Below are 13,650 nucleotides of genomic sequence, written 5' to 3' on the forward strand. Positions count from 1 at the left end.
ACCTTTTTAAAAAAAAATTTTTGAGGGATGATGAAGTCTGTAACTTTTTAATGGAGAATATAAACGGGATAGACTAGAGATTTCTTCAAGAAAATAAGAGATACTGAGGGAACATTTCATGCAAAAATGGGCACAATAAAAGACAGAAATGGTATGGACCTAACAGAAGCAGAAGATATTAAGAACAGGTGGCAAGAATACACAGAACTATAAAAAAGATCTTCACGACCCAGATAATCACGATGGTGTGGTCACTCACCTAGAGCCAGACATCCTGGAATGAGAAGTCAAGTGGGCCTTAGGAAGCATCACTATGAAAAAAAAAAAAAAGGAAGCATCACTATGAACAAAGCTACTGGACAAAGTGATGGAATTCCAATTGAGGCCTTAGGAAGCATCACTATGAACAAAGTGATGGAATTCCAATTGAGCTATTTCAAATCCTAAAAGATGATGCTGTAAAACTGCTGCATTCAATATGCCAGCAAATTTGGAAAACTCAGCAGTGGCCACAGGACTGGAAAATGTCAGTTTTCATTCCAATCCCCAAAAAAGGCAATGCCAAAGAATGTTCAAACTACCGCACAATTGCACTCATCTCACACGCTAGCAAAGTAATGCTAGCCAGGCTTCTGCAAGCCAGGCTTCAACACTACGTGACCCATGAACTTTCAGATGTTCAAGCTGGATTTAGAAAAGGCAGAGGAACCAGAGATCAAATTACAAACATCCACTGGATCATCAAAAAAGCAAGAGTTCCAGAAAAACATCTACTTCTGCTTTATTGACTACGTCAAAGCCTTTGACTCTGTGGATCACAACAAATTGTGGCAAATTCTTAAAGAGATGGAATACCAGACCACCGGATCTGCCTCCTGAGAAATCTGTATGCAGGTCAAGAAGCAACAGTTAGAACTGGACATGGAACAACAGACTGGTTCCAAATCGGGAAAGGAGTATGTCAAGGCTGTATATTGTGACCCTGCTTATTTAACTTATATGCAGAATAGATCATACTGAATGCTGGGCTGGAAGAAGCACAAGCTGGAATCAAGACTGCCAGGAGAAATATCAGTAATCTCAGATATGCAGATGACACCACCCTTATGGCAGAAAGTGAAGAAATAAAGAGCCTCTTTGACTAAAGTGAAAGAGGAGAGTGAAAAAGTTGGGTTAAAACTCAACATTCAGAAAACTAAGATCAGAGGATATGGTCCCATCATTTCATGGCAAATAGAAGGGGAAACAATGGAAACAGTGGGAGACTTTATTTGGGGGTGCTCCAGAATCACTGCAGATGGTGACTGCAGCCACGAAATTAAAAAGACACTTGCTCCTTGGAAGAAAAGCTATGACCAACCTAGACAGCATACTAAAAAGCAGAGACATTACTTTGCAACAACGGTCTGTCTAGTCAAAGCTCTGGTTTTTCCAGTAGTCACGTATGGATGTGAGAGTTGGACTATAAAGAAAGCTGAGCACTGAAGAATTGATGCTTTTGAACTGTGGTTTTGGTGAAGACTATTGAGAGTCCCTTGGACTGCTAGGAGATCAAACCAGTCAATCCTCAAGGAAATCAGTCCTAAATATTCATCGGAAGGACTGATGCTGAAGCTGAAACTCCAATACTTTGGCCACCTGATGCGAAGAACTGACTCATTGGAAAAGACCCTGATGCTGGGAAAGATTGAAGGCAGAAGAAGGGGACAACAGAGGATGAGATGGTTGGATGGCATCACCAACTTGATGGACATGAGTTTGAGTAAACTCTGGGAGTTGGTGATGGACAGAGAAGCCTGGTGTGCTGCAGTCCATGGGGTTGCAGAGTCAGACACAACTGAGCAACTGAACTGAACCAATTTCCTTTAGTGACACATACTGTACTTATTCAGTTTCAATAAATGAACTTTGGAGAATTAGGTCATTTGGAGACTAAACTGGGTTGATTATACGAACATGGATTTTGGAGTTTTGTTTTGAATTTGAACTGTCTCTGTTTTCCTCATTCCATGTGAAAGATTTCCTTGCTTTTAATAAAAGTTCATCCGTTCCCTGAAATACATTAGTGAAATTACAAAGAAATTTTCTCGAGATGTGGTATCCAGAATGTCATACACAGCCTGACTTACAAACACAGGTGCTCAATCTAACACACTCAAGCCCTAAGAATCTGAACATCTTTAAATTTCTCAGAATTCGATATGAAAAATACTCAGATTTGAGAAGAGAGGCTTCTATTTATCTCTAGACAAACTATCCGAAAGAAAAACCCAGATTTTCATCAATTTACATACGGTCATATGTACCTTATGTAAAGGTACATATTAATATTTAACTCACCAAATCATCATACTTAGTCTAAATCACTGCCTTGTGGAATTGACTTCAATTGTTTCTTCAGAAAACACATTTATGCTGTTATTGAAAGCAGTTAGCATTAGACTGACGTGCTTGTCTCTTTCCTACTAGTGGAGATTAAAAAGGAGGGTGGGAGGAAACTTTTGGAGGTGATTGATATGTTTATGGCATAGCTGGTGAGGTTGATTTCATTGAGTGTGTACTATCTTCAAACTTTTCAAGGTGTTTCCATTAACTATGTACAACTTTTGGTATGTCAATCATACCTCAATAAAGTGGTTAAAAAAAAATAAAATCTAGAACCACTTGGACAGAATTGGAGAGACGAAGTAGGATTTACTTTGGTTGTTCAGACAAGATGCAGACCTTGAACTCTATTATACCAAGAGCTTCACATGAAGCCATTTGCTATGGGCTAGAAGACAACCGTTGTGCAGAGTTCATATTTTAACAACTCAGCAAAAATAACTCCTCAGGTATAGATTGTTCACCTTTAGATTACCGGACCGCTGCATTTGAATGTGATTCTACAAGAAAAATGAGGCCGAGAACTTTCTTTTTAGTTAATTGTGAATTATGACATGCAACAAAGAAGTGAGGAAAAGAAATGAAGAGCCCAACCAATATCCACCTAACCCCACTCCCCCCAACAAGAGATTTTAAGTAACTCAGAAGCTGACTTTGAACACTATGATTTGATTGTAACTATGTCTGAACTTTGTGTAAAGGGAATCATACATTTTCTTTGGGGGTCAGGCTTAAGTTTGTGTTGCACCTGGGTGGTTGATGTTCAACTGCTATCATTGCTGGGGGATATTCTATTACATCACAGCCCATTTTCCTTCTGCTGTTGAAGAGCATATGGATAATGTCTAGTTTGTGGCTACTAGGAATTAGGTTTCTAAGAACATCCTTGAACAAGTGTGTATGTTTGGAGCAGAATTAATGGATCTGAGGGCACACAGTATGAGTAAATGCTGTCAAGTTGTTTTCCAAAGTTTATGTCAACATATACTTTTTTGCACACGCAGCAGTGCACAAGAGTTCCCACTGCTTCATCTGCACTTAATTCTTATTCTCAACCTTTTTAATTTTAGCTACTCTACTGGGTGTTTAGTGGTATCTTGTTGAGGTTTTAATTTGCATTTCCTTGGTAACTAATGAGACTGAGCCCTTTTGCAGTTTTTGGCCATTTGGATATTCTCTTCTGTGAAGGGCCTATTTGAGTCTCTTGTCCATTTCTCTAATTGGGCGTTCTGTGTTTTTCTTAATGAGTTTTAGGAGTTCTTTATTTCCTGTGTTACTGGTTCTCAGACGTTGGACTGCATCACAATCACCCTTAGGCCTTGTTAAGGCAACTGGGGACCAGTGGTCCCCACCACCAGTGTTTCTGATTTAGTAGATACGGGACACAAGAATCAGCATTTCTAACAAGTTTCCAGGTGATGCTGCTGCTGCTGGCCTAATGACTACACTTTGAGAACATATATCCTGTAGGCAATTTAAATGTAGCAGCAGTAGAGGTTTCTTGCTAGTTTGGTACAAAAATAAAAACCCCCCAACTCCAACAATTTAATACTTGATTCAATCTTGGGACCGGAGAAGGCAATGGCACCCCACTCCAGTACTCTTGCCTGGAAAACCCCATGGACGGAGGAGCCTGGTAGGCTGTAGTCCATGGGGTCGCTAAGACTTGGACACGACTGAGCAACTTCATTTTCACTTTTTACTTTCATGCATTGGAGAAGGAAATGGCAACCCACTCCAGTATTCTTGCCTGGAGAATCCCAGGGATGGGGGAGCCTGGTGGGCTGTGGTCTATGGGGTGACATAGAGTCAGACATGACTGAAGTGACTTAGCAGCAGCAGCAGCAATCCTGGAACATAAGCTATGATTTTCCCTTAATGGAAGGGATACAGCTGGGCTTACTTCAGTAGCAACTGTTTAAATCAGTGCCACCCACCTCTCGGCATAGAGCATCTGGTGTACGTTTAACCAAGAAGAGATGGGAACGGATCTCAAGGAAACACACAAGCTTTCAATAGGAAGGACATGAGTCAGACCTCTAAAAATGAAAACACAGATCATTGGAGATGAAAAAATTTATTTCAACTAAATTTTGTTCCATTTAAAAAGTCTATAATGCCATTGAAAAAGAAATAAAATAGAAACATTTAACTGCCTTTAAAGATAAAAAAAAAAAACAAAAACACCCAAACAAACCTCTAAAGGCCAAATAAACACATACATATACATTTCAAATATTTCCACTGTTTTAACAAACCTCAATATTATCCTTGTTGTCATTTCAGTCTCCTGAAATAAGAACGATGACTACTACATAATTATTGGACTAAACATTAACCGTATTATTTCTAAATACAAACTACACTCAATGTATTTGGGTAGTTTGCTGAGTATGTGGTTTTTAAGGCTTGATTCTATGAAATATCTGTTTCTCTCTGGTAAAGAGTCCAAATACCAGCTATCAGAAGGCACATATATATATAAACATATGCAATTTGAGGGTGGTTATGCCTTATTGAGAGGTCATGAGAGTACACTTAAAACCAGGGCAGTAACTTTAGTAACTTGAAATCAATACACCATAGCCACCACCATGAAGAAAAGCTAAGGACCTACAGCTCAAATCAAGTACTGTAGGCCCTAGAAGTATTGTGGTTTGTTGATCTACTGATCTGAAAGATCTAGACAAAGTGCAATTAGTGGTCAGAAGTAAACTAACCTGGGCAGGCTCATGAAAGTGAACCTTCCTGATGCATCCTGAGAACACAGGGCATAAACGCAGTCAATGTAGGCAACGGCTTTCTATTTTTCTCACTTTCTATTTTTCTCTTTCTATTTAGACAGGATTTCAATGATGGCTAAACCAAAAGGCTTATGCCAGTAGAGGGTCAATCGTCATGAGAAATCCAGATGAAATCACCACCTCATACTCAGGAATTTCAGTTAGCAGCATGGCCTTTTTGAAATATCACCAAGCTGAATCTAAAACTGCAACAGGTATATCAAGTCAGAGCCATGGACTCTAGAAGCTGATCAATCACTCATGTGTCTATCATTATCAAATTCCCATAGAGTGGCAATTTTCTGAAAGCATTCCTTTCTCTTCCATCTCTTTTAGAAGATATAATGAAATACTGACCTTCATGTATTTTAACCATTTATCTTGGGGGGTGGGGAGGAGGGGCTCTCCTAGGTAACGCGTCCTATTGTAATTTCAACTAAAGTGTATTTTTTGTTTTCCCTATTTTGTACTAGCTTAATTAGAGGTCTTTGGTGGGGAATAGTGGATCCTACTTATGTTAAAGAAAGTGGTAAGGCAAAATGGCAACTTTCACAGAGTCTTCAAGTAAACAGAATCCCTGATATAACTAGAAAGGAATATGTAATTTGGGGACAGTAAAAAAACATCTATGACAACTTTGTCTTACACCTTAGAAAATGTGCTTTGGCTCTGGAGTCTCTTTAAGGCACGAAACCTGGTAGACAGTTTTTATTGGTGGCCCGTACCTCTGATTTAGATAAGACAAAAATACTATTAACATATAAATAATAATAATAATTTTGTTAAGAGCCTGAAACCACTGGGTGAAGTTGCAGGAAAAAAATCCAAATAGACTAACAATATTCTATGTGTAAATATCTGCTGCTGATATAAAAATAAGTAAAATGTAGTTAACACAGTGCAAAAACTATTGGAAAATTGCCTCTGGAACAGACTTGACGTCATGGTAGAATCACAGTGCTGTCTCAAAAATCGTTAAGGCTGAGGGCTGTCCACTGGAAGCGTTCATAACCACATGGCCATTGTGAGTAATATCTGGATAATTCCTCTTGAAGTACACCTAAAAAAAAAGACAGGTATAAAAACATGTTTAAAAGTTTTCAAGTCCTCCTGCCTAAGGCAGTGCATTTCTCTGTCCACTTTTCATATGAAGCAATCACTAGCGGAGACACAATATTAAAAACCAGGGATGTATTTATTCTATGGAGGAAGTAGCCCCATTAAAACCCTCAGTGGGGCTGGGCTTAATGCCAAACAACCTGTAGATCCACTACAGTTCTGATCATTCTGATCCACAGATATGCTTTATCAGTACATTAAATTGATAAGCAAAATCATCTTACTGACTCAAAGCCTGGAGAGAAATTAAAAACGTGACAAAGAGGCTGGGAATCTAGCGTCTGCATGAGGCTTTCTCATTTTCACACATAAAATGAGCACAATCGATTTGGATGTTAATATCAGGTTGTAATCCCTATATTTTATAAACTCTGATTGACAAGCATTGAAACGCTGGCGTATATGTATGAAATATCCTGGCGTTTAATTTGTGCGGCAAAGCAGTTATAGAGCCTATAGAAATGTGATCTGTGGATAGTGGGTCCCAAGAATGAAAAGAGAATCAAAAGCTTTAACAATGACTCAACCAAGCAACTTCTCTAAAATGCAAGATGATACCAAATAATACGACAGTTCTTTGCCAGGCCTTTGAGTTCTTGAATTCTACCAATTTCTAGCTGAACTGGAAGAGATACAGGTTTTCTGATAAATGTATAATCAGAACACAAAGGAAATGAAATGCTGTCAAGTTTCTCTGTTCCACAATCATCACTTTTTAGTAGCTGTATCGTATCTTGGTTCCTTGACGGATACACATAACAAAATGAAATAATGTCAAGACTTGTGAGCTCTTATCTCCAAATGTGTTTAGGTGAAAAAGGGCTTCAAAAGTAATTTTTTTCCTCCAAGGAAGAATGTGAAAAGTTTTGTTTAAGTCTTTAAAACAGAAAATGCACCATCTAGCTGAGGCTGACTCGTGTCACATGCTGGGTCGCTTAGACACACGATTCTTACTAAACCTCACTCTAAGTCCATTTGTGGATGCTGTCAACAAAGTTATCACGAGAGATGGTGGGCTTCATATTTGAAACAGAAAAGCTCTGAGACACCTACTTTCTTATTAGGTGTACCTTTTCTCTTATTGCCTGCATCCTTGCTAATCTCAAAACCACACTGCATATGAAATGCTGTATATTAAAATATCACTTGAGAAAAAGAAGAAATTCTCCAAGAATGCTTGGACCCCACTGGGTAAAATCTGAACCTATTTCCATTATAATATAAGTATCTAAAAGTAAGGGTCTTGGGGGGGGCCTAACTGCATTTCATCTTCCTCTGCAATTTTTACAAAAATTGCCATACTTGAGTTGTTATATATTTATGTACAATACTGTTAGTGAAACTAAAAACAGCACTCCCTCAAAGGAAACTAGTTTCAATTTCTAATGCTTGACACACCACCCCCATCAACTGGTTCTTTCTCCAAACCACTTGTCAATGTCACTTTTTATTAAAAAATTTTATTAGCAATTTTTAACCAAAATGGTCTAAAATACTTGAAACCAAATGAAAACAAGCTTCCTGTGTGCATAAGCTCCTGGATTTGATCTTTGTCTCATCTGTTACCCTGGTGGAGCCCACACTCTGACAGCAGGAGTGAGAGAAGGCATCCTTTTCAGGGTGGGTTATGAAGGGAGCTGAGATGACTGAACGCTTGTCAAGCAGAGTCCTTGTGGATGGGCTGAGCCTGGGATGGAAAAGCCCAGTCTCACCTCTCTCTCCTGGGACCACTGCTGACCCTGGAAAAATCACTTAAGCTCTCTCCACATCGGCTGCCTACTTTGTGAAATGAGACAACGACCTACCTCATATGAACTAATTGATGGCTACAAACTGCAGGATGAAAACAGGGTAAGCTAAATGTTGGGTGTGATTACGATTGGGCTCAGAGACATGGCCCCTTAGCCCACGGAAAGTAGCAGCATCATCTGGTTTGAACAATGAAAACAAAACATCTAGGAGTCCCTTGGTGAATCTTCTGATTTTATCGTCACAGTAGGGCAGGCTTGCAGTTAAAACACAGTTGAATCAATAAATATAGTAACCCAAGAGGCAGTAATCCAGGGCTTCCCTCATAGTTCAGTTGGTAAAGGATCATCCTGCAATGCAGGAGATCCTGGTTCAATTCCTGGGTTTTGAAGATCCCCTGGAAAAGAGAAAGGCTACCCACTCCAGTATTCTGACCTGGAGAATTCCATGGACTGTATAGTCCATTGGGTCGCAAAGAGTTGGACACGACTGAACGACTTTCACTTTCAGGAGGCAGACAGGTAATTAAAAGACTTAACACTTTCTCACCTGTGACTTTGAGAAGTTACTTAGGCCCTTCTGCCTCAATTTCTTGATCTGAGGAAAAATACTACCAGATCAAAATGGTTTTAATGAAGATTAAAAAGACACAATGCCAAAGAAGTTCAAATTCAGGGCAAGCAAAACATTAAGGCCAGTGAGTGTTGGGTTTCTTGAGACTTTTCATGTCCTACTCCGGTTTGGTTCATTAGACATCCTCCAATGTAGGTTGAAACAGTGTTTCAACTCCAACATGGAAACAAAGCTATAAACTCTCTCATGCATGGCTAAAGGTCAGCAATGGATGGTTCAAAAATATAGAGTTAGGAGTCAAGACTCTGTCCATTCATTCTCACTGAACCACGTGGCCCTAGTTTAACCACAGCCACCCTCTAACTCCTCATCTTTAAGTCAGGTATAATGTTAGTACACATCCTGGCAGGTGTATTATCAAAGTTATCTGGAGAATTAGAGAGGATTTCTTCTTTTCATTTAACAGAATTTTGGATTTCCTCTCTTATCCTCTCAGAAGCAAGGACACTGGAGATTAAAAAGTAAGCCCAATATATGATGAAATCAGGAATGATTTGAAATCACAAATGACAAAATATCTGAATGAACTGCCTTATGCAACTGGATCCAATGGGCTGCAGCCAGCCAGACAGAAGGTACCTAAAGAGAACAGATCTGAGAAACAATGGGAGAGCAGGTCTCCAACCACCTGGTGAATTCCAAGATGCCAATGAGGAATCATAGAGAATTGCTGTCTTTGCCTAAAGCATGTCCTAGGTGAGGTCCTAGGACAAGAGAGATTCTGAAATACAATCAGCATTGTAGCTGCCCAGCTCTATAGGTTAGGGAAAAGTTCAGGCTAAATGAGTATGTATTCTCAGTTTCTCTCTACCACACACATGCTCACTGTCTTAATCTGGGTCATGGGGAGCGCTTCTATGTTAAAAGCAGAGGGAATTCCCTTAAGTCTGAAATGATGCGCTAGCCACAACTATCCAGCAAATATATGGTCTTAAAATAACAGAATTAAAAAGTGAGTAGTAGCAATAATAATAAATAAAAGGTAATACAGTTTGTAAAACAAAAAAAAAGGAAAAGGAACAGGATAAGCACATGATGGATGAAAGAAATACTCACTGAACAGACAAATATTATGAAAAAAATAATGTATTGAAAGAAAATGTAGTAGGATAATCAACCGGTAAACAACAGAGATCTGAGTACAATGAAACATGCAATAGTAACAAAAGATGAAACATGACAAAGTGAAAGGGAAGATAAAAGTAGTGAATGGAAAATCGGGGCTCTGAAACAACCTAGAGGGGTGGGATGGTGGGGAGGTAGGAGGGAGGCTCAAGAGGGAGGAGACCTACGTATACCTATGGCTTATTCATGTTGATGTTTTGGAGAAACCAACACAATACTGGAAAGCAATTATCCTTTAATTAAAAATAAGTTTAGAAAAGAGAAAGCAAAAAAAACAAAAAAAGAAGAAGAAAAACGATAAATACTTTTTAGCCATTAAAGAATGAGATAACTATACACATAGATAGTAATAATGAAAAAAGGAACAGCTATCATTGTGCTTAAAAACAGGAAGGCCACATATGCACAAGTTCTTACTGGTACACAGAACAAGTCAACAGAATAGTCAAAAATGGTACTGGGGCTCCACCCTGGGAGAGGAGCCCTGTAATGACAGGAATGGTAAAGTGACTTTTTAATTTATTAAGTAATTTTATAAATAAAATTTTAAAACGTTAAGATTTTAAAATGTAAGATTTTTGAATTTTGTAGCATTAGATATATCATTTCTTTAAAAACTGATTATTAAAAATAAAATTTAATTATTTTCTGATGCTACTCAGAAGAACTGTGGGCACATTTTCTTATTGTTGGGAGCTAAGGGTTCAATATACACCCTTTTAAAAAGTGATCCCACTTTTATATTACAAAACACTCTATATTTTCAAAGCGCTTAAGCACCTGCTCTCTCATCTGATCCCTGTAATAAGGGAAGAAGCCGGCAGGGCTGTAATCCCTGCCCTACCCACAGGTGAGGACCTGAGGCTCAGAGGCCTTGGGGGACACAAGGCTACATGGATGCTAAGTGCCAACTCTATCTGTTCAGACTGGTCCAGGCTCCTAGATCTAGGATATGACATTTCATAACTTTTGGGTTGTATCTGGTGATAACATGAATAGATAAAATGAAATTTCTGTTACATACTGGGAACACAGAAACTTCAAAAAACAAAACGAGAAAAAGAAAGAAAAAAAAAAAACCCTCAATCAGGTCTGCTTCATCACAGAAGAAAATGAATGACAGGCAATAATCCTTTGTTACATGATGAACTGGGTCCCCTCCAATTTTACATGTTGAAGTCCTAAATCAACCAGTCCCCCAGAATGTCATTTTTTTTGGAGACAGGGTCTTTAAAGGGATGATTCAGTTATAATGAAGTCATAAAGGTGGGTCCTAATCTAACAGACTGCAGTCCTTATAAGAAGAGGAGAGCAGGACACACGCACACAGAAGGAAGGCCATGTGAGACAGAAGACGGCGCCTCCAAACCAAGGAGAGACCCCAGAGGAAGCCTCCCCTGCCGGCACCTTGACCTCAGACTTCCAGCCCCCAGCACTGTGAGAAATGTTTCTGTTAAGTAGCCTACTCTGTGGTTCTCTTTATGTAGCTAGCAGGTACTTTTCTTTACTATTTCATGGATCATTTAAAAGGGTCAATCAGACAGTGATTCAGCTCGCCTGTACCAACATTTTCAGATATCAACAACGAAGTCAAGAAAACGTGACTTGGAAGAACCCTTTTGCAGATGTTGAGTTTTGTTTTCAAATGATTGAATTCTGTTAGAGTGAAAAGCTTGTTGACTCAGGCTAATCCTCTTGGTGTTACAGCTCTGAAGTGTACATCGATTTCTGATGTTTTTACATATTAAAAGTTGACAATCTGACAGCCTGTTCTCTTACGAGGACCAGGTATATATGCAGAAATGATGTTAAAATACTCAACTGGGATGGGAATCAGGATATGTATTTATGTCTTTCTGTAGAAAGTGAAAGAAAGTGAGATTCCTGGCTGTTTTGTGACGAGATTACACAGGGAATCCCAGAAGGATGATGGGATCTTAGCAGGAAGTTCTAACCGGGAGACACTCTAGTGGATGAAAGTGTTTCGTGATGTGAAATTTCAGGGATAAGAAAATATAGCGCTCTGAGTACAGCTTCTCTATATTTGCATACAATATAAGTGATTAGGAAAAGTTCAGAACACAGTCTCTGTTGTCTCCAAACTCTTTTAGCCAGCTTGGTGACCCTGCCCAGGTACTGGTCTTCATTTCCAAGAGGATGAATGAGATAAAACAATGACAGAGAATTCAGTCCACAGTGTGAAGGCATTGTGAATCCTGACTTATCCTGATGACAGTTTCATCTTCTAGAAGGCAAAGGAAGCATGGGGGGGGTGGGGGGAGGTAGGGGGTGGGGGGGCAAATGGACCTAATTCTAAACACTGAAGAATCAGGAGGAAAGTGACATACCATGGAGGAGATTCCCTTACAGATTAGAAAACAGAAGTGATTCACACATTTCCGTGCTAAATCTTTCTAGACTGATAAACAACATTCCATTTTTTTTCTCTTCCAACACTCAAATTTCCAGGATATTCCTCAACAGCACTTGCATCACAAATGTGCTGAGCACCAATCAGAATGAATGTAAAGGGTCTGCAAAATGAGACTATTCTGTGTTCCCTGAGAATCTGAACCCAGAGTCCCAACGTGTGGCCAGTTCAATCCGAAATCTCACTTGTGTGAGCACATCCTGACCCCTCCCCCACCTCTGCTGTAGATTCTCAGCAGCCCTGTCTTCCACCTCAAAAGTATTCTTAAGACCTAGTCATGAAGCTTTGTCTCTGAAGGCTTGTAATTGAAAAGGGCACAGAGTGCTTGTTACCAGACCCCTGGTGCCAGAGCATTTGAGGAGTGAACCATGGAGACGAACTTTAATTACAACTCCCCACAGTGGGCTCACCTGTTTTGCTGTTTCAGTGAGGGCAGCGGCCTCGGCCTTGCCCAGTTGTTGCACCATCTTATAAAATAGGCTGTCTCTATTTTGCAGCAAAACATATGGCTCATCATATTCTTTCAGTCTCCCTGAATCCAAAACCTGTAGATCAGCAGAAAGAAAGCATTAGCACACAATGTTTTGCAGTAACGTATTATAATGCAGACAATATTTCGGAAAGGGGTAGGACAGGGAGAACAGAGAATCTATTTGGGTGGTAGCACTGGCTGGTGTTTAAAGGGTTTGATTACCCTGTTTTACCAGGCAGACAAAGGCCTAACCCGACCTTTTATTATTATAATGTTAAAGGAAGAAAATGAAAGTTTCAGACTATGATTACTTGCACTCGCCATATTATATTCTGCCCCATGGGGTTGTTATCATTAGTAAGTGCTTTTAGCTCTCAGACTCTGAGCTTTGAAGGCTGTTTATACAGATACACAGAGTTGGGAAATTTTTTGATTCAAGAAAATCAAACTCAATCTAGCTACAAAGTAGGTTGATGTCATATAAACTGATGGCAGTAACCTGACACCAAATTAATTAACTCCACGTTGGTTTCACAGAATCTGAGCAACACTGGGGGGACAAAAAGTAAATGCTTCTGGAATTTCTTTGGGTTCCTGGAATATTTCAGGTGCTGACTTTGGCTGTAGCTTATTGTTCTGAGTGAAAGACTGACAAAAAGAGCTGCTACGTCAACAGCTTTAGCTGAACTGCTCAGCACAGAAACAAATCTCTAGAAATCCAATTTTCTCTTTGGATGAGACTAAAGAAGCAATTAAAAAACTGAGCTCTAAATTCCAGCGATCCCTGCGTGCACAGCACACGAGGACAACCCAATCTGAATTCCCGAGCATCTGAATTTGTTGTCGCAAATTATCTTTCCTTGCTTCTTGTTCTTTCTTCAGCTGCCGGCCTTTTGGGCATTTCATTGCTCATTAATATGTCCACTAATTAGAAACTGAAAGGTAGAGGAAGG

At 39.5% G+C, this 13,650-nt stretch overlaps 1 protein-coding gene across 3 annotated transcripts in view; it reads right to left on the reverse strand.

The window, feature by feature from the left end:
* Window positions 1-5,883: 5,883 nt before the first annotated feature.
* The window catches only part of LOC133258052 (ATP-binding cassette sub-family C member 4), a 184,096-nt gene continuing 176,329 nt past the window's right edge, over window positions 5,884-13,650 (reverse strand). For all 3 annotated transcript variants that reach the window (XM_061434391.1, XM_061434389.1, XM_061434388.1), the window contains 2 exons: window positions 12,636-12,770; window positions 5,884-6,228 (listed from right to left, as the gene is read on the reverse strand). In XM_061434391.1, the coding sequence (XP_061290375.1) occupies window positions 6,121-6,228; window positions 12,636-12,770 (243 nt within the window). In that variant the 3' untranslated portion in view covers window positions 5,884-6,120. The remainder of the gene's footprint in view (window positions 6,229-12,635; window positions 12,771-13,650) is intronic.

This window comes from Bos javanicus, chromosome 12, assembly GCF_032452875.1.
Source record: "Bos javanicus breed banteng chromosome 12, ARS-OSU_banteng_1.0, whole genome shotgun sequence".
Taxonomy (NCBI): domain Eukaryota; kingdom Metazoa; phylum Chordata; class Mammalia; order Artiodactyla; family Bovidae; genus Bos; species Bos javanicus.